The sequence below is a fragment of the Triturus cristatus genome, chromosome 3_1 (assembly GCF_964204655.1).
Source record: "Triturus cristatus chromosome 3_1, aTriCri1.1, whole genome shotgun sequence".
Taxonomy (NCBI): domain Eukaryota; kingdom Metazoa; phylum Chordata; class Amphibia; order Caudata; family Salamandridae; genus Triturus; species Triturus cristatus.
Genome location: NC_140583.1, coordinates 625,139,566 through 625,167,227, shown reverse-complemented (window position 1 = coordinate 625,167,227; position 27,662 = coordinate 625,139,566). Strand labels below are relative to the sequence as shown.

The 27,662-nt window shown below is 45.4% G+C and overlaps 1 protein-coding gene across 1 annotated transcript in view; it reads left to right on the top strand.

Moving 5' to 3' along the window:
• The window catches only part of IGDCC3 (immunoglobulin superfamily DCC subclass member 3), a 406,359-nt gene that overhangs the window by 223,955 nt on the left and 154,742 nt on the right, over nt 1–27,662 (top strand). The window contains exons 3-4 of the mRNA XM_085644584.1: nt 20,176–20,320; nt 23,554–23,684. Of these exons, the coding sequence (XP_085500710.1) occupies nt 20,176–20,320; nt 23,554–23,684 (276 nt within the window). The remainder of the gene's footprint in view (nt 1–20,175; nt 20,321–23,553; nt 23,685–27,662) is intronic.

Sequence of the window (27,662 nt, the reverse complement as noted above, 5' to 3'; positions counted from 1 at the left end):
GAGGGTAGTAAGATTTTCCCCGCTCGAGCTCGCCAAGTGAGGGAAAAACTCCGGTATGGGGAGCAGTGTTTTTTCCAACTCACGCGGAGTGGAATAACAACACGAGCGGAGCAGAATTTCATGCTCAGGCCTACTTTGTACATGAACGTATAGTTTAAGTTTCAGTCAGAAAGTATGGGACTACAAGTCTCAGTATGCAAAGTCATGTTCGCGAAAAAGCCAAGACTAACTGAAAGTGTCGCAAGCAATGTCTCGCCTTGTGAGAGATAAGGTTTAATCACGGCAATGCATTATTATGCTACTTTAGCGTTTTGTGCCTCTTTGCACCCCCCCATTACATTTGCCTTTGGATTTCTGAGGCCTATCCAGGGCACGAGTCGGGGGATACACACGGGTGGATGGCGTCCACCCACTATTTTTCATAGGGTAACACCGTCCACCCTGCTAAGAAGTTGGGCCCCACTAAATAATGTGCTGAACTCATCACGGTGTAATTTCCAAACACCGGGACACTTTCCGCAGCGCCTGCACGTTGTCTGCTTTCCATCTGCAACAAGCAACAACATGCAGGCTGGGATGGGGCTTTCTTATTTTAGACTCTTGCTGGGCCCATAACAAAGGCCGAATTTGTCAGGAGCCTTACACCTAGAAGCAAATATAGCTGAGGGGAAACACAGGTTAGCACTTCACACATACTTAAGAGAGGCAGCTTTTCACTTTGTTCAGGCTCTGTTTACGAGAAATGCATGCACTGTAAGAATGTCAGATGTGTTGGTCTCTCCCAGTATTTACACAAAATAAATGTCATTTATATAGCGCTTACTACCCCTGTGGAGGCGTTGAAATAATTTAAGTACGACTATTTTTCCTTGTATAGCGCTACTCATCCCAAAACAGTGTCAGAGTGCTTTACATCAGACGTACATATTAAAGTCGTGGCTTGTGATGCCACTTCCTATGATGTCAATTCCTGTGATGCCACATGTAATGTCATGCGCTGTGATGTCACGTGCTGTGACGTCACTTGCATACCGCTTAACTAGGTTAGTCCCCCCACTTCTTTTTTAGGTCTCGGCTGCGAAAGGCTGCGCTTGCGCAGTCTCGCTCCGAGATTTAATGAGTTGGAGTGACTTTGAGAAGAGGGGCTTGCACCCGCCCCTCTTCTCTCCTGTTCTCCATTGGCTGGCCTCTTAAATGCTGGCCAGCCACTGGAGAAGAGGTCCAGTCACTCCATTGAAGCCCCGTCCTTTTCGGATCGGGGGGCGTGTTTTTTGCGAGAAGTCTCAGGGAGGAGACAACAGCAAAACACGCCCCCCAATCCGAAAAGGACACTCCCTTTCTCCGAGGCATTTTCTGCTGTGCCTCGGAGAAAGGCGGTGGTGTCCCGGCGTTGCTCTCTCACCTGATCTCATTGTTTTTTTTACAAGGACGTTCTCTGTTTTTTTACGTCTCGGCTACCGAAGGCTGCGCTTGTTTTCACTGTGACCTGGAGGGAGGATTGCATTGTGCTGAACTCGAAGGCGCACAACGGAGGGCTCCGAGGGGCTGGTGACATATGCACGGCTCGTTTCCAATCGTGTCTACGGCGGGTACTGTTTCACCTATGTGGTGCAGGAGAAGGGCTTGAGGGGAAGATCTTGCTATCATTGTCCAATGGTTTCAGCCGTCTCCTTATTTGATTGACTTGTTTATCCACCAATAAAATTCTCGAACACGTGTGCTTTGAGGAAGGGGCGTGTCACCGTCAGTGAGAGAGAGAAAGGCAGAGAGAGAGAGCTCAGCCGCCATCTTGGATCCAGAGAGCTCTAAACGGAGAGCGGAAGAGGCAGTAAAGAGAGACGGGTGCTCCCCGCCCCCACTAGAGCCATAATAACACAGCATGAGAGGCCGGCCCCGACCTTGGGGGCCACAGAGCGAGCGGGAATAAAACACACTGCACCCCCCAGCGGCCGAACCTGCAAGCAGCGGGGGGTGAGCACTCCTCTGGAAATTATGAAGGAGGGTGGTGGGTAGAGAGAGAAAAGGGGTTGGGGGCATAATGCGGAGGTAGGAGCTGGGTGTTGGCATAGGGAGGGAATGGTCATGATATGGTATAGGGGTCAGCAGTTAGGATGGCCACAGGTGGTGAAAGGAGGCTAGGGTGGATTGATGGGAAAATGGCCTGGTTGGGGGCTTCCAAGCATAAAGAACGGGACGGAATTAACTGACAGTAGATACTTGATGTGGTTGTGGGGATATCCTTCAGCGGGCTATGATGTGACGTGGAAGTGTTAATGGAATTGGTTAGATGGCTAACGGACGGCATAAAGAAACACGAGTGTATTGCTGATGTGAACACGAAGAACTTTAGACTAGGGGGCTGGAATAAATCCAGGGACAAGCTGCCAAATAGGACGTGGGCCGGGGCGATCTTGTGTTCTGCAGAGAGTAAACATATGGGTGACTGAGAAAAAGGAGTGGGTTTCTGTCGGAAGGGGCCACTGAACGGTAGGTTAGGGGTCATGTGCATACCTGTCCAAGTAGAGATGTTTATGTAGATGGCTTCTTATTGTGGGATGTTCTAGGGCAAAGATGGCTTCCGGTGCAGGCCTGGACTACTCTGGCATAAAAAGCAAGAATAACTCGTCTCGATATTGATTTAGACTGATGGCGTAGTGTCTGGAGCAGAAAATTCTTGCAACTTTTGGGATAGATAAGAACGTGGAGCAGGGTACATTTTGCAGAAGGAGAGCTTCGTGTGCTGTGATAGGCGGGGAGGGCACAGGTGAGGATAAGGGGAGCAAGGCTAGTGGAGTCAAGTGTTTACATATTGATTGCAGGTGTATGCTCAGTAAGGACCTGGTCCAGAGGTGAACGATTTTGATAAAAAACATGTGTGTGTGAAATTAAGTCCTTCAGATAGTTAATCTGGGGCAGTAAAATGGAAAGCGGATTGCATTACCCTAGAACACATGTTACGTTAAATCATGTGACATGGAAGAACGAGGCACATCAATTTAGGTACATGGGTATTTGTGTCAGAAAGTAATCGGGGTAATAAAAACATTCTGTTTGCGTTTAAAATGTATGCATGCTGAGTTTATACAGAAGCAACCGGGGCGACAGGGAGGAGTATGGGTTGCCCATCGTGCTTATTTTGTGTATTGACTGAGGTGTAAACCTTTTCTGCACGTGGCCAGTCTCAATCTGCTGTTTGGAGATGTACGTATATTTGGAGTGCAGTATATCCCAGGTGGGAATTAATATGTAATTGATGGCTAATCTCTGGCTGTCCTAACTTGGACAGTTATGTGCCGATTACTTCACTGTAACCCTCAAACGTTCACCTTCTATCCCTGGTATTCATTTATAGTGTTGGTCAGTCATGATTGACAGGACTGTACTTGAATATAGAGGGCCATTTATGATATATTTCTCATCTCACCAAAGAGTCTAATATTAATAGTACTTTTTGTGCTTTGACTTCTAATATTGACTTCTGTGATCCGCAGTTTGGTGTGGGATTGTTTTATGATAAGGAGATTTTCTTGACTGGTGGTTATGGAGGTAACCAATGTTTTTTCATGTTATAAGTCATTTTATTTGTATTGTTTATAAAGCCAGGGTTTAGGCGTCCGGCATCAACGACTCCTCTTTTAAATTCTGTATCAGCTCTTTACTATCTGTATTATTATTATACTACTAGTTTTGCTTCCTGCGTAGAGGCGGTGTTTTTGACACCTCAATCATCATTATCCAAATAGGGATGATGAAGGTGGTGGGGCAGACATACATGGCCAAAACTGTCGTTCATATGTACATGAGTCAGATCCTCTTTCTAGGAATGAAAATAGCTGTTGAAGATATTTTATTGATTTAATCTTGAGCCCTCAGTAAAAAAATCTCTTCATTAGTTAGACATGACTTTCTAAATTTAATCTTCAACCCTCAATAAAAAATGTGTTCATGAATTAGACATGGTTTTCTAAATTCGTTATTGCCGGTTAGACCCTTTACTTTCTGACGTGGTCTCTACTATGCTATCGGCGTGATTGTCTCTTAAGACAAATTTATGTAAACATAGGCCTCTATTGTTGCATAATTCATGGTTGATCCTTTATGTACACAACCATTTTGGGCATGTCTTCTGTTGTCCAAAGGAAATACTGTTACTGTTTAGTCCCCTTTAAAAATGCACACACTTCAGCTCCTGAAACCGGTTTATTACATTGAAAAAATACTATTGTTGGTATTATGTTTATGTATGTACAGTGCATGTGTTTTTCTGGCATGCAGATTGTTGTGTGCGGTTCTGCATTGCTTTGTATTAGGTCTGTCGTCCTAATTATGACAAAAAGGTAGTGGTGAATATTTTTTTTCATCTCATATACTTCAAAGAATTGTAATTTCAGATTGACTACTGATAATTATCTCTATATATTCATGCCCTGATGTTTACGATCTGTGTATTACGCTTCAATTTTGGGATCCAAAGCTCACTGTGATTAGGTGTGCGAAGTGTTACGTTTCTCCGCTTTGTCATCAGTGTAAGGGCCCTTTAATTCAGCAACTTTCATTTTTGTCTTCTTTAATGTGATGTATTTAAACCTTTTATCCTAAGAATGAAAATGTTTTTTTATGACCTGACTTGTCATATGTTTTTGTTACAAAAATAAACCCAGTCTGTGTTCCTTGCACGTTTTTAGGTCTCGGCTAGCGATGGCTGCGCTTGCGCAGTCTCGCTCGCGAGACATAATGACTTGGGTGAAGAGGGGCTTGAACCCGCCCCTCTTCTTCCCTGTTCTCCATTGGCTGGCCTAGTAAATGCTGGCCAGCCATTGGAGAAGAGGTCCCGTCACTCTAATCCTGCCCCGTCCTTTTCGGATCGGTGGGCGTGTTTTTTGCGAGAAGTCTCAGGGAGGAGACAACAGCAAAACACGCCCACCAATCCGAAAAGGACACTCCCTTCCTCCGAGGCATTTTCTGCTGTGCCTCGGAGAAAGGCGGTGGTGTCCCGGCGTTGCTCCCTCACCTGATCTCTTTATTCGGATTCAGCTGTTTGTGTCCTTGCTTTGGTGCGCGCTGATGCGTGACCTTCAGGGTGGGCAGGGTGGATGTGTTGTGTCATGCGCGGTTTAAACTGCACACACGACCAGCTGGGAACTTAATTTATGTGGCGCCAGACAGCAGTCTTTGCTTGCCAGTGCCAACGAAGCTGCAAGGTTAGGTGAGTAGGCACCGGCCGGCGGAACAAACACACGGGAGGACAGATTAGCAGGCCACTGGTTTGTTTGTATGCAATGCACACCTTAAAAAAAATTCAGGCAGTATGACACTGAAAAGGTTCCTGGTCGTTTAAATATGGCCGCTACGGATCACAAGTCTCGCCTATTGCCGATACAACTGTAACGATGGCGTCATCCATGTAAAAAAAAAAAAAAGTGGAGGAGTGAGCCCCATGACCTATTACTGGCAACGGAAGATAAGCCTCTGCCAAAAGTATCAGTGTCTTGGCCGGAGAAAAGCCGGTCCCATAGGAAACACGGGCGTGTGACCCTGGGGAGCCCCCTGCTTTACTGTTGTAGGCGTACCCTGTGTGACGTTTAGGTGAAGTCCCAATCGAAGACGGTTGGCAGGCTGCCGGGAGAGAGACGCCATTGCTGTTTCTTCGTCAAAGTGAAAGTGCTGCTCAGGGTGGCGGTAGGCTGCGTGGGGATTTATCTCCTTCCGCTCCCTTGACTGTGTCCGGGCGTCTCTCCGTCCTCTCGTTGCCCAGGGGCTCGGTGTAAGCGGCGGCGGACATGGCGTGCGGTGCCACTCTGAAGCGGCCCATGGAGTTCGAGGCCCTGCTTAGCCCGCAGTCCCAGTCCCCTAAGCGCAGGAGGTGCGCTCCGCTGCCTGGGTCCCCTGGGGGACATTCCCCGCAGCGGTGCGGACTGATGTCCCACGGCGACGAACAGACCCAAGGAGCACCACCACCTCTGCCTTTCGTTGGGGAGCGACACCTCACCCCAGGTAACCGCAGAGGAGGCTCAGGCCGGGTGACACAGGGAAAGCGACGGTCTCGGCATTGTTAAAGTTAGAGCTATTGGCATTGCTCATGACAATGCTGTTTCTTTAAATGTTTTAACCCCTTCGGTGCTCATGACGGAACGGTTCCGTCATGAGCGTCGGTTGAGCTGTGCTCATGACGGAACCGTTCCGTCATGACCACGCCCGCGCAAGAAACGGTCAGCACCGCGGGGGAATCCACGCCGCATCGAAGGGGTTAAAAACAAAAACATAAACAAAAAAAATGTCATGAGCAATGCCAATAGCTCTAACTTTACCAATGCCGAGACCATTGCATTGTAAATGCTTGTTTAGGACTTGTGCCCTGGGCCTATCCCCCTGTCATCCGACACTCATACTCACTCCTTCTTAGAAACCACTGTATTCCAGAATAAATAGCTCGACAGTGAACCTCACCACCACAAGACCTCGCGGTATCAAGATTTATTGGCGCATTCAACAGATGTATTAATATTGCCAACGTTTTGCACGTGAGCCAGCCTTGGATCCCCTCTGGCAGCTTTACCCACTGACAGGCCTGTCTCCTCCCTGCTCCTCTATCCCTGATTGTGCATTCTCTCTCCCCCGGCTCGCGCACTCGTCCTTCCCTGTGACCCGTCCATGAGCTCGCGCTGCCGCGTATCATGGTGTCCTCTGTTAAACCTCCCCTCGCCTCCCACACATTTTCCTGCTATACCGTTTTTGTTTCCCAAAATGCAGGTTCAACACTGCAGCTCAAAGTGAACACTAATTAAAACCATTTCTGACATCAAAAGCCTCCCGAGAGGGAGGGGGCGAGCGTCTCCCCCAAGGCTTCCTGGAAAGAAGCCTGTTCCCTAGTTCTGCTCAGCTCCCGGGGCCTGCACCCTCCTTGCTCCCCGCACTGAACCCTGCTTGATTTATGTCTCTCGCTGGCTGTAATTACTTCCTGTCCTGGTTTATTCCCGCTTATCTGCCAGCCGCCATCTTCTTCAGGCAGGCAAAGAAAAGGAGATCTGCTAGCTCTCTCTTTAGAATGCCTCCTCTTCAACCCCCTCCAGCAGGTATACAAACATATATACAATCCATAGCACTTCCGGCACGACAGCTCAGACACCTGCTGCAAAAGTAAATCCATGGAGTACATGAAATGACAGCCTCCTTCACTTGTGGGTGGTTTCTTATCTAAAAAAAATCCACCTTTTGAGTCAGTGGTAAATGAAATGACAAAATGACAATGCAAGGGCGTAACACAGGCCCCTGCAGCCCCAACTGTGCAGGGGGCCCCACCCCTTCAGTGCCCCCCATTGAGTCCAAGACTCATTACTATCTGTTGGATATGGGCACCTCAGGGGCCCTTTATTACACCAAGACTGCAACCTCCACCATGTTTGAGATTGTCACCTGAGGGCGGGCCTAGGGCTAGAAATATGGTCCTTATTGCTATGGAGTGAGACTAGACTGCTATCAGCGATTTGCATGCCTTCCACATTTTTTCTGACGATTCTATTGCAGTCTGGAGGCTTCTTCGGCTAGCAGTATGGTGTACATGTCCGTTCAATAGTAAAGTGACTGTGTGATGTTGGTTGACTTGTGAGAATATGATGCTGTCTGATAGAACAGGATGGTTATATGACATTACATTGCATGCTATTACAACCCTTGCCATTACAACGCGGTTATCACAGCGCATTTACCATTCAACGCATTGCCATTACAACGCAGACTTTTACAACGCATATGCCTTTACAACGCATGCCTTTACAATGAATTTCGTTGTAATAGCATGATTGAAAAGGCATACGTGATCAAGTTTGCGTTTGCAAATGTAAGTATTTTACAGTTAAGTATAAATACTTTGTGTGTGCACATATATTGTCTCCTGTAGATGGCTCTAGCGCCGGGATACTCCTGAGTATCTGTGCGCGCTATAAGTGCTGCATAACATATATATATATATATATATATATATATATATATATATATATATATATATATATATATATATATATATATATATATATATATATTGTACAATCCAATCCAAACGATACTGAAAAGGCGCTGACACCGTGGGAGATTACATCAAGAAAAATGCTTTATTCACACCAAAAGCCAAACGCGTTTCGACGGACTTGCCGCCTTGGTCACTGAACCAATATATATATATATATATATATATATATATATATATATATATATATATATATATATATATATATATATAAATAGATTCCTATTTACCCATACAATTATTACATATTCGTGCTTAAGACATGCATGGTAATGGTAACAGCATATGTTTTGTTATAAATTTATGGGTAAGTAAACTCACTTTTTTAAGTTTCGCCTGCTCAGCGCTTGCCCTATGCTTGAGAAATCTATTGTTTTTAATATAAACTTAAAAAGGGACTTACATCCCGCTTCCTCTCGTTCCTGGCTCCTCATTGCGCCCTGTGCATGCCACTTACCTTTCCTCCATTTCTATAGGCTGTAGCATATTTTCCTGCATTTATCAATGTTTCTTCCTCGTCTGCTTTTCTTATCAGTTTTACCCTGCCGAAATACTGTTAACATCTGCTTTGGTGGAACTATATTTTCAAAATGTTTTGCCTCTTACTATTGCACCATATTTATATAACAATTCATCACCCGGAGAGATTAAGTGATTTGCATAGAATCACAGGATGTTACCGTGCGCCGCTGAGACTCGAACCGGGATCCCTAGCTCTCGAGTCAGCAGCTCTGGCCGCTGCACCACATCCTTTCCACTCCTGTGTTATCTGTCAGGGAGCGCTTTCCTTTCTCCCAGATGATGATTGATGAAAACTGCTCTTTATTCATTACATAGGGCAAACCAATGCATTGCCAATGTTTGTTTACTTATATATTTACACACACACATGTATATATACACACAAATATATTTATTTATATATATATTTTATATATTTTCACACACATTATTTAAGATTGGATGTGTGTGTGTATATATATATATATATATATATATATATATATATATATATATATCCATTAAACCCCACAACCCATACCCACCCAAAAAAGCACCCTTGCCACCCAGAAACTCATACCCACCCTAAACCCTAAAAATACCCTTGCTACCCAAAAAACCCATACACACCCTAATCCCTAAAAATACCCTTGTCACCCAAAAACCCATACCCACCCTAAACCCTAAATTTGCCCTTGCCACCCAAAAACCCATACCCACCCTATACCCTAAAAATACCATTGTCACCCAAAAACCCATACCCACCCAAAACCCTAAACTTACCCTTGCCACCCAAAAACCCATACCCACCCTAAACTCTAAAAAAACCATACTTACCTTTAAAATGCAAATGCCTTTACCATTCATGCCTTCACAGCGAAATTCGTTGTAAAGGCATGTGTTGTAAAGGCATATGCGTGGTAAAAGTTTGTGTTGTAATGGTAATGGGTTGTAATGGTATCTGCGTTGTAATGGCATGCGTTGAAATGACCGCTATGTAATGGTTGTTTCCCGAACAGAACACGAGGGCTTTACCACGTTGCGGCTAGGTAGAGTATCACCTGTGCTTCCACCAGAAGGAAGTGCCCTGTGCAGCATGAATGCGTTGAAAGGGAATGTCTTGTGCGTGTGCAGACAGCCGCTAACACGTAGCGGGCCGGTTGAGTTTCATTATTTAGTGCTTGTCTAACCACTGAAAACTGCATATTTAACTGAATGTTCTCAAAGAACCAATTACTTTTTATTAGGATTGATAAACCATGATGGAAATGTTTGAGCCAATGCTTCTTAATCACCATTCCATGCTATTGCAATTGATTTTTGCGCAGCAGTGCAGACCGCGTGGTCCCTGTTAGCGATGAAGAGACAGTGAGGATCAGAGTGAAAGCGTAGGACAGATGTCTTCATTTATTTTCTAACAGCGAAGAAGTCATTGCGCCTCCCGACATCTTCCCAAGCTTGAGTAACCTTGAAAAAACACTGTTTCCACTTCACCCAACACATTTGAATCTATACATTTCCATCGAGCTCGCTTTCTTGACAGCAGAAGGTTATTACTAACTGAAAAAACAACAGCGTGTTCTTCAAATATTGTAAGACTTTTCTATCCAGTGCCCTATGGGCGATAGTGAAAACATGAAATATAATTTGAGACTTAACCGGCATCCAGTAACAACAATGGCGTACCAGGCTCCTGTAATGTGTCTTACAGATGCCCATAGCCACAAACGGTGCAGGCTTCTGCAACATCGGAAAGCCGTGTCCAAGTCACTGTGTTGGAATGCCATGCAAAGTGTTGAAAAAGTCTTACTTGGCCTCATTGACAGCAAGCCAGCAGGTAGAAAGGTGAGATTCACCACAAAAAGTATTAGGAAATAAGAGGATGAACTGAGAAGAGCACGCCAAACCAAGACATGACTGAAGGGAAATACCAGTGGATTCTTAATGTTGCTAACAATGAGACAGTTGTATCTCACCCAAAACGGAGTATCACTGTAGATGGCTCGGTCCTTTACAGTATCTCAAGTGGTATGGTCAGGTACAGCCTAGACCCCCTCCTCCCTTATCAATACTAAGACAGTAACACGCCTAGCACAAGGAATTTTTTGGATTAGGGAGTCGTAAACCCCGGGCCGTATTTATTAACATAAAATTAAATCAACAATTTTTAATTATAATATTTAAACAATACGCAGAAAAAAACATTACATTGATTACTTGGATAGGTACAGATGTAATTTTCCGAACCTTAACATATCTCTAATACAAATATATTCCTATCCGAATCTAAACATTCCATAATCAATAATCATAACAATAACATTTCATTTTCTGCGTATCCCTATTTTTGAGCCTACGGCAAGGTCATTAACTGGTGCCAGATCCTTATCAAATTATGCCCGCACTCCAACGGAGTGCGCATGCGCAGGGGGCCCGTTTACCGTGAGGGTACTTCCCCCCAGGTCGCCCCCGTACGCCCTTATGCCCGCCCTCCAACCGGAGTGCGCATGCGCAGAGGGCCCATTTCCCGTGAGGGTACTTCCCCCCCAGGTCACCCCCGTACGTCCTGTAAATTATCTCCATAAGGGGCCCTTGCAGTTATGCACCATTTACTTGCGCCCTTCTGCACGTGCGGGGTGGCCAAGCATCCTGCTGGAAAAGCGTGACTCCCCCTCCCCCACACCCATCCTGCCAACCGGCTGTAACTGCCCCTGGAGTTCTGTGAGAGACCACTTGTCCCTCCCCCTTGGGCGACGCCATTCAAGAATGGCGCCGCCCTCTAAGGACCTTAAATTTACTGCTCACCAATCATGACCTTACCGCCTGACCAAGGAATAGCACTAAAATACGACAACAAACAACTTATTCAAGAAAACAATCTCCTATAATAATGGGAAAGAAACTATCACACATATGAATAGACATAACCATGTCAACTTGAAGGAACTAAAATACAACAATAAACATGACCTGTTCAAGAAAACCATCTCCTAAAACAATGGGAAAGAAAATCATCACACATCTGATAAACGTAACCATGTCAACCTGAAAATTAACTTCCTAACAATACACCCTGTAAACCCTGCTTTTAGGGGACGGTGGGTGGGGAAATTAAAATACAGCCTCCTAGCGAGGCTGTTGTCCTTAAGGGGCAGGCTGTGGGAGCGGCAGCAAAGAGGTAGACTCCGCCGCTCCCCAGCCTTTTATTCAACACCTATTCAGTCCAGGCCGGTTCTAACCGGCCTAGCCTTGCTGCGATGCGTGCCCCGGAAGTGATTACAATCACTTCCGGGGCACGCCCCAACAACCTAGAGATCAACCATTGGCGGGACGCGCCTGTCGCGTCACCCTTGCGCGTGACAGGCCCGCCCCTGTGTGGTCGTCGGGGGCCGGCAGGACCGCCATACATGCGGCGTGTCAGATGCCGGCCCCGCCTTCCTAGAATCATAGTTAACAGTTTATCACTAATACAGGTGTGAAAATGATGCTACACGTCTTTACTAGCTCAAAAATTGGCTGCATATAGGTCTTAAATAAATCTGGCAACGCACATGAGTTACGAAGAAGACTTCAAGTTATAGGGGTTCAGTTTGAAGTAATCCCGTCTAGGGTACCACAACTCATTATGCCTGACAGAACCAGCTCTGGACATCTACTGACATACCCCTCACTTTCGCTAGGGTGGGGACAGTAGGGATATTTCCAATTGATCACTGAGGCTGCGTATTCTTGATCCAGGATCTCACATAATCCACTTTGAATATTGATTAACCATTTCAGAGCACCACCAAGGGCCTTGGGGACGGGAGACCTTGATCGCTAGTCACCACATTGTTAATGATCTGAGCAAAAGGAATATTAGAAATGGGCCAACAGCAGAGAACTAATTATGTATCTGAAATGTTTGAGCCAAAGCTGCAAGACCATTGAAAAGAAATTACGTTAGCAATGCTATCATTTCTTTGCTCGCCTGTCTTTCAAGAGGGGGATCATCGTTATGCAAATCAGTGCATCCTAACGCCAAGGAAGTAATCTGGCCAGTCTACTAAATCATGTGCCCAATGAATTAAACATGCAACCCCACTACTTCGCAACTTAAGCTGTACTTTTTTGAGCAGGCTACAGAAGACCCACTTACTTCTGGGGTGTGCTTTCCCGTGCTTAGTGCATGTGCCACTGTAGTTAGACCTGCACTGTAGCGAAGTTGGTTTGGTTAGTATATACTTAGTCCATTCACTAATCACACCGAGCTTTGAAGTTCTCTTCTACTGCTGTGCTCTGGAGATAAACACTGTTTTCCCGCTCTTTCTTAAATGAATTGGCAATTGTAGATCTTGGGTGGGATTCCACAGGTGCTTAACTTCTGAAAACCCTAACCTTCGACTCTATACACAGGAGAGCGGTGGCGGCAGTAACATCCACTTAGCTGACATACCTGACATCACCCATGAAGGACTGAATACATGTACAATCACTTCACACAGGGACAATTGTAATGCAATGAAATATTCACGACCTACTAGCCTTGTAGTGTTCCCTCCCAGTGGAAAAACTGGGCATCTGTGAATATAGCCAGACTCAAGGAAAGAAACACTTCAAAATCTACGGTTTGAAGTTAAGCAATGTCATCCCACGCTTATTGCGCTCCCTACTCGCTGAGTCTCTTAGAAAGGAGTTAAAAACCCACCTTTTGAAGGAGCATTTCCATCTTCACCCTAAACAACAAGCTTTCCAGTCCACAGGCACAAGACTGACCGACTGTGAACCTTGTATCACCCATGGAAGCTGATTCATCGAAAGGCCACTGTTAATTATGACATCACTTGCCCTGTGACCTCAGTCATAAGAGGGTTGGTCCCATGTCCCACTCTGACCCCTCAGCAGCCTTATATTGCCTGCTTGGGGAGGGGGCGGGGGTGGGGGGTAGGAGAACAGCAAGATGCCAGAGCAACTATAGGGTGTAATCTGATCTCTTAAAAGTGCTGTTTACTTTCTGTTCCTGCCACAGGCCTTCATGGCCACTGAGACCAGGAGTAACAAGAATAGGCCTGGGGTACCAAAGGCAAAGACAGTGACCGCAGCTGCTACCCTTGACTAAGCTTAGTTGAAGTTCATAGTGGATCTAATCCAGGCTTTGTAAACTCTCAGAATTGCCCCTCTGCCCCCTCCCCCGCATTCCAGCCTACCCTAATCCAGTCTTCCCGTACAGCACCCACTGGTCCCAGAGTTAAATGTATACTATATATTAACACCCAATACACATCAGAAACCTATCCGGGGCATAGGCTGGGAAGCCCCTTTCACCACCTGCTTTAACCATCTTTCACCGCGGCCTCAAATCCCAGCTCATGATGTACCCTCCACGTGTATCCCAACATGCAGCACGCCGCTCGACAGATTAAACAGGCCTCCAGCTTGGAGCAGAGGCAGCACAGCGCGCCCGCCATTGAAGTCACGCGGCCGTCAACACGATTAGGTGCAGGTTCACGTTTCACCCTTGGCCATCATTTTGCTAAGTGTCTTCTCTGGGAGTAATGGAAGCAGAAAGAGAGGACGTGTCCTTGTCGTGGGGCAGGCATTTGTATACACGAGGGACGTTAGCACGGGCTTTCTGGACCCCCCACCCCCTCGTGTCAAAAGGCTCATTTTTGGGAAGCGGAGGTCGAGGTCCGGGTTTCCTTCTCTGTGACATTACATTACCACTATGTGAAGTTTACGTTCTGATTTCCCCTGAGGACCCGTCACTTGGATGGTGAAGCGGTGATAGGGAGATGAGAGGGCGGTGCCCTCGCCCCCATGGGGAGTCCGTGGCCCTGGGTGCCAGATGGCAGGGCTGCCGCTCTTGGAGAGAGACGTGGCCCTGTCAGGCTCGTGACAATGGAGGCGTGGACTGCCAAGCCCCCGCTCCCGCCCCTTCACCCCAGTGCCTCGTGACAGATAGACCTTCTGCGCGCTCATTGTTCGCTTCTCTATAAATCCACGCTCCCTGCCCTCCCGTGGACACGGCAGCGTCGCCTCTCCCGAATCAGCATGCGCCGAGCACTTTCCCGCCTCATCTTCAACAGGGGGCAGCGCGCGAAGATAATAGCGAGTGCACGAGCTGCCCGCTGTGGCCGGGCACAGACCCATCCTCGTCTCCCGGTGAACCGTTCTGCTGTCGGAGGATTCACCAAGATTGGCCTAATTACCTCATTCTGGCCTAATTACCGCGATCGCGGCTCTCTGCCAGCTCCCTGGCTGTGTCCAGATGCTTCTCTGGCCCCTAACAGCCTCATGGCCATTATATATGTGCGTGTCCTTCATTAGGCGAGAGGTCGGATGATTGTCAGGGGACAGAAAACAATGCAGGGGAGCAAAGGCAGCACAAGTGCATTCTGGGATGAATCATTTATGCAAATGAGGCAGTAATTTCCAGGCTGCTAGTCCTCCAGCAGTCACGCAGTTATATTACAGGTCCCCAGCTCTCGACAACAGACCCAATCCTCTGGTTACAGTGAACACATTGGTACAGGCAGCAGAAGTCTCCCGCCATTTGTTCAGCTGTTAATGCGTCAAACACTGCTGTCTCCAAGCTGACAAAATGTCGTGGTTTTAACCTCCAGTGCTACTCAGGAATTTACAAACTTCGCTCAAATTCAGGGTTTTGGACAGTAGCGCTATCTACCTTGTACCCTAAACACAGGGCTACCCCTGATTTTATGCAGAAGATCCAACCTTTAACACCAGAGCCATCTCTCGGGTTACAGACTTGAGTGCTATCATTTCCCACTGATTCCACAGATGCAGGCCTCATACAGGTAACTCGCCATCAGGTGGGCAATGTTCACTGCAGCACAGAGGGCCATATTGGGTTAGCGAACCGCTCTTCTGGAAGAAAGAGTCCTTTCCCCAATGCCAGCATGAGTCAACACTTGTGAGGGTCTATGTATGTGCTGTGCTCCCTCAGCCTCTGTTATTTGCTCCCACTGTAGGAGTTACAGGTCTTCATGCTTCCTCCATGTGTGCCTCTGGACACATCGGAGTTGTCCGAGGAGGTCACAACCTTGCAGTCCTTTAAGTGGGATGAAAAATAGGGGGCGGTTGGTGTCTAAAAGAGTTGTGTCTGAAGAAGCACAACTACAAATTCTTCCCAAGGGAAGTGGCCTATGTAATTGAGGGAGTGGCTTAAAACATGTAGACTAAAATCCTGCACTTCACATAGCTGCAACCTGACGAGCATTTGGGTGCCTCACTGTGAGTTTTCTGTTGGTGTTGCAGCCCCACAACACGCCCAAAACAAATCAGACCTACTGGACGTGCCAATGCTGGTGCTTCTTTCTTCATCTCCTGCACTCAAGTATTTCCCCCCTACATACAACTCGCTCGCTTACTCACCTGTAGAGCTGCATTTTGTTTCCTTTGGCGCGGTCCATATTTCAATAGCTGTGTACCTCTGTAACACAATTAGCCCACACGTGGCCATCGCACAGTGCTCTCTACAGAGAAGTCAAGGATTGGATGTGCATGTAGTTTGCACACCTGTAATACCCTCTGGTAGTCACTGTGAGAAACTCGCAGGGGCCTCAGCAACCTTATTCGTGCTCTGTCATGAATGCCCACCTGCTACCTGAACGTCCCAGACACCGGGAGGCGCCTCATGCTGAAAAAAAGCAAATACTCTTGGAGAAAGCAAGGTTAAATAAAACGTGAAATGCAAACAGGGATTGCGTCTCCTGTATAGAAGACCTTAAAGGTTTTTACAGTCATTGTTGAGAAATCAATCAGTATTTTTCCATTAACCAGACCACCGGTGCTCTGCCTGCAAACAGTGTGGCCTGCATTGTGAGCTTGTTTGATGTATGCACATCACTCATCATGCAGCAAAGAGTGCAGCGCTTTATAAATATTGAATAATAGGCTTCAACGGGATCCCATGGCTGCCGCTTCACCATTCTGCTCAGAGCGAGCAGATCTGTTGTTAATTTGCAGCCAACAAACACAACACAAAATATCAGTGCGCCTTTTAATAAAAACAAGGAAACGTGTGTTTTGTACCAGAATACTGTACATCAGGGCCGGATTGGTAACGCGGGCACTCGGGCAATGGTCGTGGGGCTGGTACTGAGTTCCAGCTGTGGGCTGCTTTTTTGAGCCGCCTGGGGGGCCGATTTGTGCGGTTTCTGCATTATTCGGATGCTTCCACTGGCCCAGTGGGTACCTGAGTGGCCGTTCTGGAAGCAGATGGGCGTCCATTACCTCCCTTTTATCAATGGGCAGAGGTGTCACTCCCTTTCTCTCGCTGGGCCGGCCAATGAATATATGCATATTGAGCGGGGGCAGGGGGCCTGAGCAAAAGTGGCCTCACTTGTTTTCAGGTGTGTTTCACCAGTGTGAACTAATCTGTGCATTTTTTTGCACCCTCCCCCCTTTTTTTTATAACATTTTGCCGAAGCAGTGTTTTGCGGAAAGGCAATATGCAAATGTGGGCCACTTTTTTTAGCGTGCTCAGGCCGATTTTTAATCCCAATCCAACCCTGCTGTACATTCATACAGACTGTGGCACAACTCTTCGCGTAAGAAGGGCGAGAGGGCTGTGTGTTGAGTTCTGAAGCAGAGACCTAGTGGTCACAAGACATTGTGTCCTGGGTTGGATGGAATCAGTTCAACTACTGTGTGATCTAAGCTCTGATTGGAGGATCTCTGTAACCAATCACACTCATCACCTTCTTTGTACATCCCTATTCGTGATCACACCATGAGTAAATAAAGCAAAGTTTTTGGCATGGGATTTTTCATCAAAAGCCATCAACAGGTCACAGATAAAATAAGCATTGGCATAGCCAATAGGTCTCGCCATTGGGACCTTATAAGTGTTTAGTCATGCAACAGTTGCATAACTAAACACTTATAAGGTCCCAAAAGTGAGACCTATTGGCTATGCCAAGCGCCTGCAAAAGTGAAAGTGATCGCGATCAAACATCAAAGCGACTGTGTGGCCGCTAAAGTGAAAGTAATCGCGGTAAAAGTGGCGCGCGTGCCTGCGCACAGGCACTGTAGCTCTAGGCTGGCCTGGTAGCACTTTTTGGAGCCCTCTCAATAAGTCTCGCCAGACCAGTGCATGCGCTGGTTCAGGCGAGACCTAAAAAAGGACTGGAAACCGTTTTTTTTTCCGAAAACATACTGTTCTAAAAGCACACAAAAGAGAGGGCTTACAATATCCTGTAGGGAGTAATAAATGTAGAATATAAAAATAACATTTGTTTACAGCATTCCACCCTTCAAAAACAGCACGTGCCTTCAAGTGGCCAGTGCGTTTTAGGCTACAAGTTTCGTAGCTCCTTCGGCCTGCAATATGAATGAATGAATATATGTAGCACACCCACACACACTTCTATACTTCATGATGCTGGTATATGCTGAAGATGTATGAGTATTCCCAATGTGCGGGGGGGGGGTCTCAACTAGTGAAGGTACAAGTTGAGAAACTTCCCTGCACCCTCGTCCTTCTTCTGATGTTGCCTTTCGCACACATCTTCATATTACACGTGATGCTTGCAATGGTATAGAGTCAACCACAATTTCCACGACATTGCAGCACATTCTCAATCTGGGGGCCCTTTTGATCAGACAGTTCATCAATTAGGTTTGTCCAATGTTTGTTGGAGCTGAGTGACATTCAGTGTAGATTAGTATGAAGGTCATTTGCGCTCAATCTTGGAAACCTTTGCCGTCTCCTGTGAATGGCAGGGTGTGCAGGACACCGGTTTCTGAACCGGGTGATAGACTGTGCATTGCTCTGCTGGAGTAAAATGTTCTTTCACTGTCTGTGCCTCACAAAGCGTACACTGTCACCATGATGCCCATGGGCCATACCAATGCGCCTTCCTTCTCCGGCTTCAGCCATGCACTGCCCCTCCTCTGCCCGCTGAGACTGCTGAGTTCTTGCCACCTTTAAAGCAACCATCCTCAGATTTCTTCTCTCCCATTCAGATTGATTTTGAATTAAATTCATGCCCAAACGTTGCCCCTCGGTGCTATGATTGCTTCCTCTGGGTACATCTTCTCCCTCGTGGGTTCAGATTGAGACTGTTTGTGTGTCTATACACGTGCACCTACAGACCTGCAGGCATGCGTGTACACGTTAGAGCATCTCTATGCACATGCATGCTTTCTTGTGCACATGAAGGAGCCTGACTGTGGCCTAAATACAGCCAAACCGATGCATGTATAGAAGCAGGTGCCTCCATTCTCAAGTCATGGCGGCAAAGAGACATAGAAGGGGGAAGACGGGGGAAGCATGTGCAGAAAAAGTGGAAAACTTCATTTGGCCAAAGTGACCCAAACACAAATTGCTCCCAAATGTCACACATTATAGTGAAATAACATTACAAGTAAATTCAGAAAATGCCTGACCTCTGTGACAAATTGTTGCCTTACATTGTTGTAATCTGGAATATCGAGTACAGGAATATCTTGGTACTTTAATATTGTAGCCAAAATGTGGGGCACCAAAATATTGAAAAGTAAGTTCATATATATGGAAGAATAGAGCTACTATTCTTAACTTAACATCAATATACCTTGAGAATGTATATCATCAAGGTATATATGTATGGAGTTTGATATAGAAAGTTACCTGTCGATATTTTGGCTATGATATTGAGGTATAACGATATTCCCTACTCGATATTTAGAATTCACACTGCCATATGCATAACCAGCTGTGACAAGGACTAAACCCCTATTCAAGGTGTTGATAGTCCTAAAACAGAAATAACCATGTGTTGGTGGGGATGACCTTTCTAAATGCAAATGGACGGGATCAATACCTCGATACTCAACTATCGATGTGACAAAACCCCTATTCCAATGTGTTTGGGTTACAAAACCCATAAAAAGCAGCCACGGACCTGACTAATATGTCAATAAGTGACTGTCTTAAAAAATAACAGCCGTCTTGCACTTTGTGGTGATTTTGCGAGATTTTTGTGGATGCCAAGGGTAGTAATCTCAGCAGTATCTGAGTTTTACCTCACACAAGACTTATGAACAGGGCGACTAATATAGAAAATCAGCCAATAAAAGAGGAGATATTCCTCAGATTCAAAGTTATATCAGTATGGAAAGATATTCCTTTATCAGAGTTAGATGTCAATGTGCTACTGACACGTTAATTATGGCGCAATAAAATATGTACCATGTAATAAGCCCTTACAAATGTGTGGCAAAATGTAATAAAATAATTTCCGGCTTTCAATATACACTGCCTAGTTACGTATTTCATTATGTCCTTTTCAGAAAAATGGGTCATTATTATGTTCCCTAAAGATCCTTGTGAGATATTAATTATGCTTTAAGATATCGCGAACAAACTGTCACTGCCTCAATGAAATACAAGAATATATTTTCCAATGAAAACCACAGAATGGTTGTTGGGTAGTAATTATGCTTTCATATATAATATGAATAACCTGTCGTTGCTTCTATTAAAAACAAGTACATTTTTTAAATAAAATATGCAAAATAACTTCTTTTCATACAGATTTGCATCTGTTAGTGGAGATATGTATATACTATTTGGGTGTCAATGGTAAACTGTGCTCTGGTGAGGTGAACAGCAGCTCTCTGTTTGCACTGTTAGCTGAAGTGGTGTTTTGCTTCTCTCTCTGCAGCCATGTTGGACTTCCATGTCCTGCCCCAGAATGCCGTGGTAGAAGAAGGTGGAGTTGCACGGTTCCAGTGCCAGATACACGGTTTGCCGGAACCTGTCATTACGTGGGAGAGGAATCAAGTTCCCATTGACACCGACAATGCAAGGTGAATGTACATGAAATATGATATATGTGTGTGTGTAGATGGCTTCAATACTCCGTATTTGGATGGGTGGGGTAAAAATTGCTCAGTTTCTGGCTGGTGAAATATGTTGACTTCCAATACTCAGCCCTTGGATTGTGAGAGTTTCTGGCTTCCAGTGTTCCCTGGGGCACAAAGAGTAGGGTGACTTCCAATACTCAGTCCTATGTTGACTTCCAATACTCAGCCCTTGGATTGTGAGAGTTTCTGGATTCCAGTGTTCCCTGGGGGCACAAAGAGTAGGGTGACTTTCAATACTCAGCCCTTGGATTGTGAGAGTTTCTGGATTCCAGTGTTCCCTGGGGCTCAAAGAGTAGGGTGACTTTCAATACTCAGTCCTTGGATGGTTAGAGTAGGATAGTACCTATACTCATTTATAGGGTGCGGAACTGAGTTTACCTTCCGAACCTAACTTTAATGGTAGGGAAAGTGAAGAACTTTGAATACTAGTTTCTGATATCCTGGGTGCAGGGAAGGTAGGATGTCTTTCGTTACTCACACCTAGGCAAGGCAAGTAGGATGGTTTTATGAGACACTATTATTTATTGGGAATTTTCTAGGTGTCACACACTATTCGTAAGCTGCATCAGTGCACAGAGAGATGAAGAAATGAAGTGGAGATATGGAAAAACGTGGCCCTACTATTTGTGAAATACAGACACACTACTCTCTTCTGCTCTGGGTGCTCAGTAGGGTGTTTTTTACTGATTCACATTTGACAGAGTCCCATATCATAGAAGCTCCTCACCAGGCTGGACAGAACGTGTGAAGAACGAGTGGTGTGTGGCCAACTACGTGAGCAGGCTTTTGACACAGGGACCAACAGCATAACATGGCTTGAGGAGCATGTCCTCCACCGTGAGGGATCTGGAGCACGCCGATAGACAGGGGCCTCAATTTAAGAATGTGGCAAAACAATGAACACCTGGGGGCTCATTCTCAGACAGTGAACCCAGCTTGGTGCACATGGACTGACAGTGTGAGCGGCTTAGGGCACATGGGCAGACAGAGTGAGGGGCTAAGGTTGCATGGGCAGATAGAGTGAGGGGCTAGGGTTGCATGGGCAGATAGAGTGAGGGGCTTAGGTTGCATGGGCAGAGTGAGTGGCTATGGGTGCATGGGCAGATAGGGAGCTGGAATCAGGCTCCTTGACAGGCAGTGGCATGCTCAGTTTGGAGCATGCGGACAGTCAGTGTTAGGAAAGCTGGGCACATAGACAGTACAAGGATCCCAGGGCACATGGACAGATTGTGTAAAGCGCTTGCACTGAATTTAAGCTCCCAACATCCAAGTTCTGTCACCGTTCACAGGTACCAAAAACAAGCAACCAGAGGACGATAAATTCACAGTATGCTAGGAGTTTACAATCTTGACACCACTAATTGGTATTAGTACTATGTGGAAAAATAATAAAATACATATAGTAAGCGTGGGGAACATGGTCCTTTATCAAGGACACAGCGGTTGCCCTGCATGCATATGCGATTGCTGGCTTATGCAAGTGACACTCTCTACCATATGAGTACACAGCTCAGAACGATTTTGCCAGCATTGTGCTTTTTGGTATTCTTAATAGTTACATCTAAAACACCTAGAGCACAAATATTGAAAATGTAAAGGTGAACATTCTGTTTTATATTATTTAGTGTTATGTTTGCTGCATGTTTTTATTATGTGAATGGCAAATAATTTACGTGGCCCAGCACCGTTTTTTCCTGGCGCATGGAGGTTATCTGTGGTTGTGGTTTGGACCATGGAGTGCCCCTCATTTGAGTGTCCATGGACCAACCATGCTCAATATAGTAAAAGTGTTGGTGGGCTGGATGTTGGGTGTTCTCTGTGGTCGCGTTCCAAAGCGGAGGTTAGTCATTGCCACCTGTGGCTAAACTCGTGTGAGGCATATTTGTGGTTGAATCCTCATGGGGCATCGCATTCGACCCTCCTCCTAACCAACATCAGCCGTGTCAGTCTGTCTGATGGTGGTCCTGGTGGACCTCATGAACGGGTTTCATTTTACATTCCTACATGTTAGTGGAGTGTTGGGGGTGAGTGGATGTGGTGTCTGATTTTTTGCTGTGTGTTTCAGTTGATTCTGGTAGTGGGCTGCTAGGGTGGTGAGCTGTTTAATTCCAGATGCATGGTTTTAAGTGTTTCTGCAAGTGTGATTTGCTCAGGGCAATACTTTGGTGATAATGTACCCTCCCTCGTGTCCCTTGTATCCCTGCCTCCCTGTTCATCTGACTCCGCTGCACACAAGGTAAGACTTTTTTGGGAAATGAGGTGGTGGAATGTGTCAAAATGTAAAACGGAGGTCAGCAGGTTACACTTAGATTCAGGGCTGCAGTGATCGTAGGATGAAGGTTTCACTTGGCTTAGAGCAGAGGCCTTCACACTAGGGTGGGTGGGGGGCTGATCTGTGGTGGGGGGGCTGTGGAGGGGGTCAGGCACTGGCCAAGAGGAGCATCATTCGGAAAAGATTGCTGTTTTTAGTGAAGAAAAAACAGAGAGGCACTGAACCACTCTGCAACAGGACATCAGTCTCTGATGTCCTGGCTGGGAGCAGCTGTCAAAGTAGGGTGAGGATGGGGTACAATTAACCTTCAAAGACCCTCTCCCCTATTACTGATATAGGATCATACTGTTACAATACTTTACAGTTCCGGAGAGCAGTCTGACCATGGTGTGTTAGAAATCATGAATTCACATTTGAAAAGGGACAACTGAACATCAATGCAGTGTTTGAATGGTTAACCCTGTTCATCAGAGCTGCCCCTTTATAAGGAGGAATTGTGAAAAATGTGTTTTTGATTCTTGGGGGCTAGATTATTTTTTTTAGACAAGAGGGTGCGGCCTTAAAAAAAAATGAAGGGCACTGGCTTAGAGTCAGGGCTAGGGTTACACATAGGGTTTAGCACTGGGCTTTGGACCAGAGTTACTGTCAGTGGTAGGTTTAGCGTTGGCTCATTGAACTTTCTTTTGATTTTTTTATGTATTACGGGATTGGATGTTTTGGATTTGCAATCAAACTATTGCATTTACTGTGTTTGGTTTACATTATTATTGTTTGCCTGCATTGCACTTTGGGTATTATGAATGCACCATGCCTGCTACTGTTCCATCTGGGATAGCGCCCTGCCATCTCTGCCCATCAGAGAGGTCTCCCTAGTCAGTGCTCTGTTTTCTCTCCTTTTTCCCAGGTACACCCTGCTGCCCACCGGCGTGCTGCAGATCACCAGCTTGAGGGCCCAGGACAGTGGCATGTTCCGCTGCGTGGCCACCAACATCGCCAACGTCAAGTACAGCCCGGAGGCACGGCTTGTGGTCTCAGGTCAGCCAACAGGAGGGTCACTGTTGCTATGACTTCTGCATATTTAGTGTGTTTATGTGGCTCTCACAGGGTACTTTACAATACGCCACGTGTTGTATTCTATTTAGAACCCTCAGTGGCATCGAAGTGGTTAACAATTGAGTGATATTTCCTATTTCAAGGCACTTTACTATAACCATACTTTGTTAAACACTTATGAACACAGGCATCAAGTACTTCAGAATCAGCTTTATTTTATGTAACTCTTTAAAGCGTTAAAGGAATCAGGGACCCGTCCAAAGAGTTATCCTTAATGTAACACCATTATTTCTGAATGGCTATGGCATTGAGGAAACAAACCACAAGGCACACTTTGTACAGTGCCAATTCTCAATGACTTCAAAGTAGTTTAAACATAATTTTACCTGAAGAGCGATAAAGTGCTTACAAAGCAACCCTTTATAAAGTTTTTCCCCCCAGAGGGGCACGAGGGTGAAAATGTTTCATCCCAAATGGCATCAAAGCACGTCACTCTCTCATTTGTTGATTGAGCCGGGTATTCAGCCCAAGACCCCTTCAGACCAGCACAAACAGTGAAAGGAGTAGATCCCTCAGTAAACTGGTCTATCACCTGCGCATATTAGAGTTTAATCTAGTGCCCACTCTTACTCAGTACGGGGATAGAAGGGGAAATGGGTGGTTGTGAAATAACTCCCACAAGGGACCAACTCTAGTCTGAAATGAACACATTCATCACAGTTCGCCACATGTGCACTGACAAGACCCTGTGTTAGGCCATTTGCACTGAAAGGACCTTCAGACCGGAGTATATCTGCTGTCCCAAGCAGGTCACCTACATATAGAGGCTACCTGTCTGGGATGTGTGAAGGGTCACATGGCGGGGGTCAGCTGCCACGAGGCAGAGGGCATCACCTCCAAGTGCATACTATTTAATGCACGATGCTCACTCTGCTTTCTGTGACTCTGCAACCGCAGAGGGCAAGGTATATCCAGGAGACATGGGTCCATGCCATCATTTCAAGGTAGTTACATACAATAAATTAGCACACAGCTAATCGACATTGTGGTTATTTATTGCCATTGATTGTTATGAAAATTTGGCATGGATCTGTCTCTCTGGGACCAGCATTGGACACCCTGAGCTTGTCTCAGACCTCCTTGACATGGCGGTACGGAGGCAAGTTAGAGCTACCTCAGACACCGTAGCAAACAATTCACTTCAAAGAAGGTCGCCATGTTTAAAGGAGCAAGGGTGGACATCTGTAGATTGTCCTCATCGTGGAGGGGAAACTGAAATGAATGCAGGACGTAACTCCTACAATGAAAGGAGTTAGATTACTGATAGTTGGTGAAGGAAGTGTTGGGTGCGGAGAGTGATTTTCATGCATAGTTCTGATATCTCCACTAATGCAGGTAGCAAAAAGATGACCTCATACTAAAAATCGGGAGGTGGTGTGTGAATGTGTCAGGATGCCAGGGTTGCAATGTTCCAGCGTTCAGAACACTGAAGTTAGGCCCTTGAAACGACAGGCAATAGAAACATGGTGGATGCATTCCCATCGATTTTGCTGTGTCTTACTCTTCTAGTTTTCCTGCTTTACTACTTAATTCCAGGACTAAACCAGGATGGAGCCAGCGGTTACGTCTGGCTTACTCCTGGAACTCAGGAGTAATCCACGGGTACTACAAAAGAAAGCCATACCTGTTCATGGCAAAATCTTTGTGAACAAGGCCATCATTTTTCCTCTATCCAAAGTATACATCCTCAGGACATAGACAGATACAAGGCACAGACACCCGCCTACCTGCACCTAGCGGATCCTACTACACATAGTAAACTCTTTGAAAAAATGCACTAGCCATTAACTACAAAAGGGGACTACACATCAAGTGGTAAAATACATACTGTTCAAGCAAAAGAGGGCTTCAAAGGAATAAAAAATGCAATTTCCCAACCACAGAAAGATTTATGGTATGGTTGACCACCCATTTCCTCTCTCTGGCCAGTAACTAGAGGCCAAGCACAGCGGAGACCATCTGCTTTATACAACACTCGGTCGATAGGCTGCACTTATCGCGACCCTGTACGTGTCTTAGCATTATTTAAAGACCAGCCCTACATTCTGTTCACTGAGGGAGCCGGGCCCCAAGATGTGGAGCCATTGATTTCAAAATTGCATCACAGGAAGAAGAAAATAGAGCTCCTTAAATGAAAGGCCGAACAGCGATATTAAATGTAATGCTCGCTTCTTTGTTGTGCTACCACGATTGAAAACAAGCACTGGCAATGCCAATAGATCTGGCTAATGAATGAAAGTGTCTTTTATTTCACTGATGGGTTTAGGCACTCAATAAGTTACCATATACACACTCTGCCACTCATCCTTGTGCTCATGCATCTATTCATCCATTCAACGATTCATTCTTGCATTCACCCTCTGGCACAACCGTAGTAAAACAATTCAGAAACTCTATAACATGTGCACGAGAAAACAAAAAAATACAGAATAAGAAAACAAGAGACCTTCTATGCATGGTGGGCATATGATTGCAATAAAGGAACTACACATAGAAGCGTGTGTCCGTATTGCAGAGGTATTGTAAATAATTTATTGTTGCTTTAAAGTTCCAGCATGACCGCCGCATTTAGAACCAATGTGTTGGCCTTGTTGGAAGGGTAAAATAATGCTAAACTATGGACAAGAGCATTTTATAGTAGTCTCCTGGTGTAGCGGCAGTGGGCATGTTGCATGAGCTGCACTGGAGATGAAATGAGTGGCAAGCATGAGACTCCTACGAGCACCGCCTGAAGAGCAGTAGTATCTGCTTAAGAAACTTAACAAAACAGCGGAGAAGCAACGAAATGAAAGGGGGAACTATAAAAGGAGAAAATTAAAAACAAAAGTACTGGCCAACCAGCCCTGACGCTGAACCACATTGATTTTCAGGTGGATGTACACATGTGATCAGAAAATGCCATTATTCAGTGAATGAGAGAGCCAATGACTGGACCATTCCCCCAGCAATACGGATGGAAACAGAGAGTATATGACACTCTGGAAGACCAATGACGTAAGAGGGCTAACCTAAAAGTCCTCTGTGTTTTTATATGGACATATATTAATATATATGGATTTATATATCATTTACTGGTTTTTATTTTTAAATTACAAGATCCTAGCAGACAGTTAATGAGAGATTCTAGCAAGAATTATTACAGTGCACATCATCTCCCCCAATGGTTTGTGAGAGGTGGTAACCAACACCAAAATCCTTCTCTACAAAGGTAATCTATGACATTGCATGGAACAAAATAATTATCTGTAGGCTTTAATACAGAGAAATAACAAGCCACCCTTAAATACCCTTTCACTTTAATACATATGTTTTTCACAATGAATATGCCAGGCCCACTGTGTTTATCATTACTTTTCATAATAAACTGATCAGACCTATGGCATGGGAAATATTTTTTCCTAGTGAAACAATCAGGCCTCTAGCTATTATTATTGGCTTGACCCCATAACCAAAGGTACTGACCTTAAGCTTTCTCAGAAGGCAACCATCATGCATACAGTTATAAAATTACATAGTATACAGAATTACAGTTGTCAAAGCAAAACAGCATCACTCCTAAGAGGGTTTAAACGGATTCTATTTCTGCAAAATGTTCTGATGCCACGGTTTGTCAAAGGGGACAACTAGCACCAAAACCTCTTTCCGACTATGGCAATCTGTCGGATTCCATGGAACAAAAAAAAAACACCTATAGGCTTCAATACAGATTAATAACAATCTATCCTTAAATACATAATGACTTTAATATATCATTTTCACAGTAAATATGTCAGGCTTACTGCGTTTATCGTTAATTATACACAGGCTTTTTACCATACCAAACTCAGACCTCCTGTGTTGGTCTTCAGGTATACTATAATAAAACTACAAATATGCACAAAATGCACTTGTCCAAGAAAT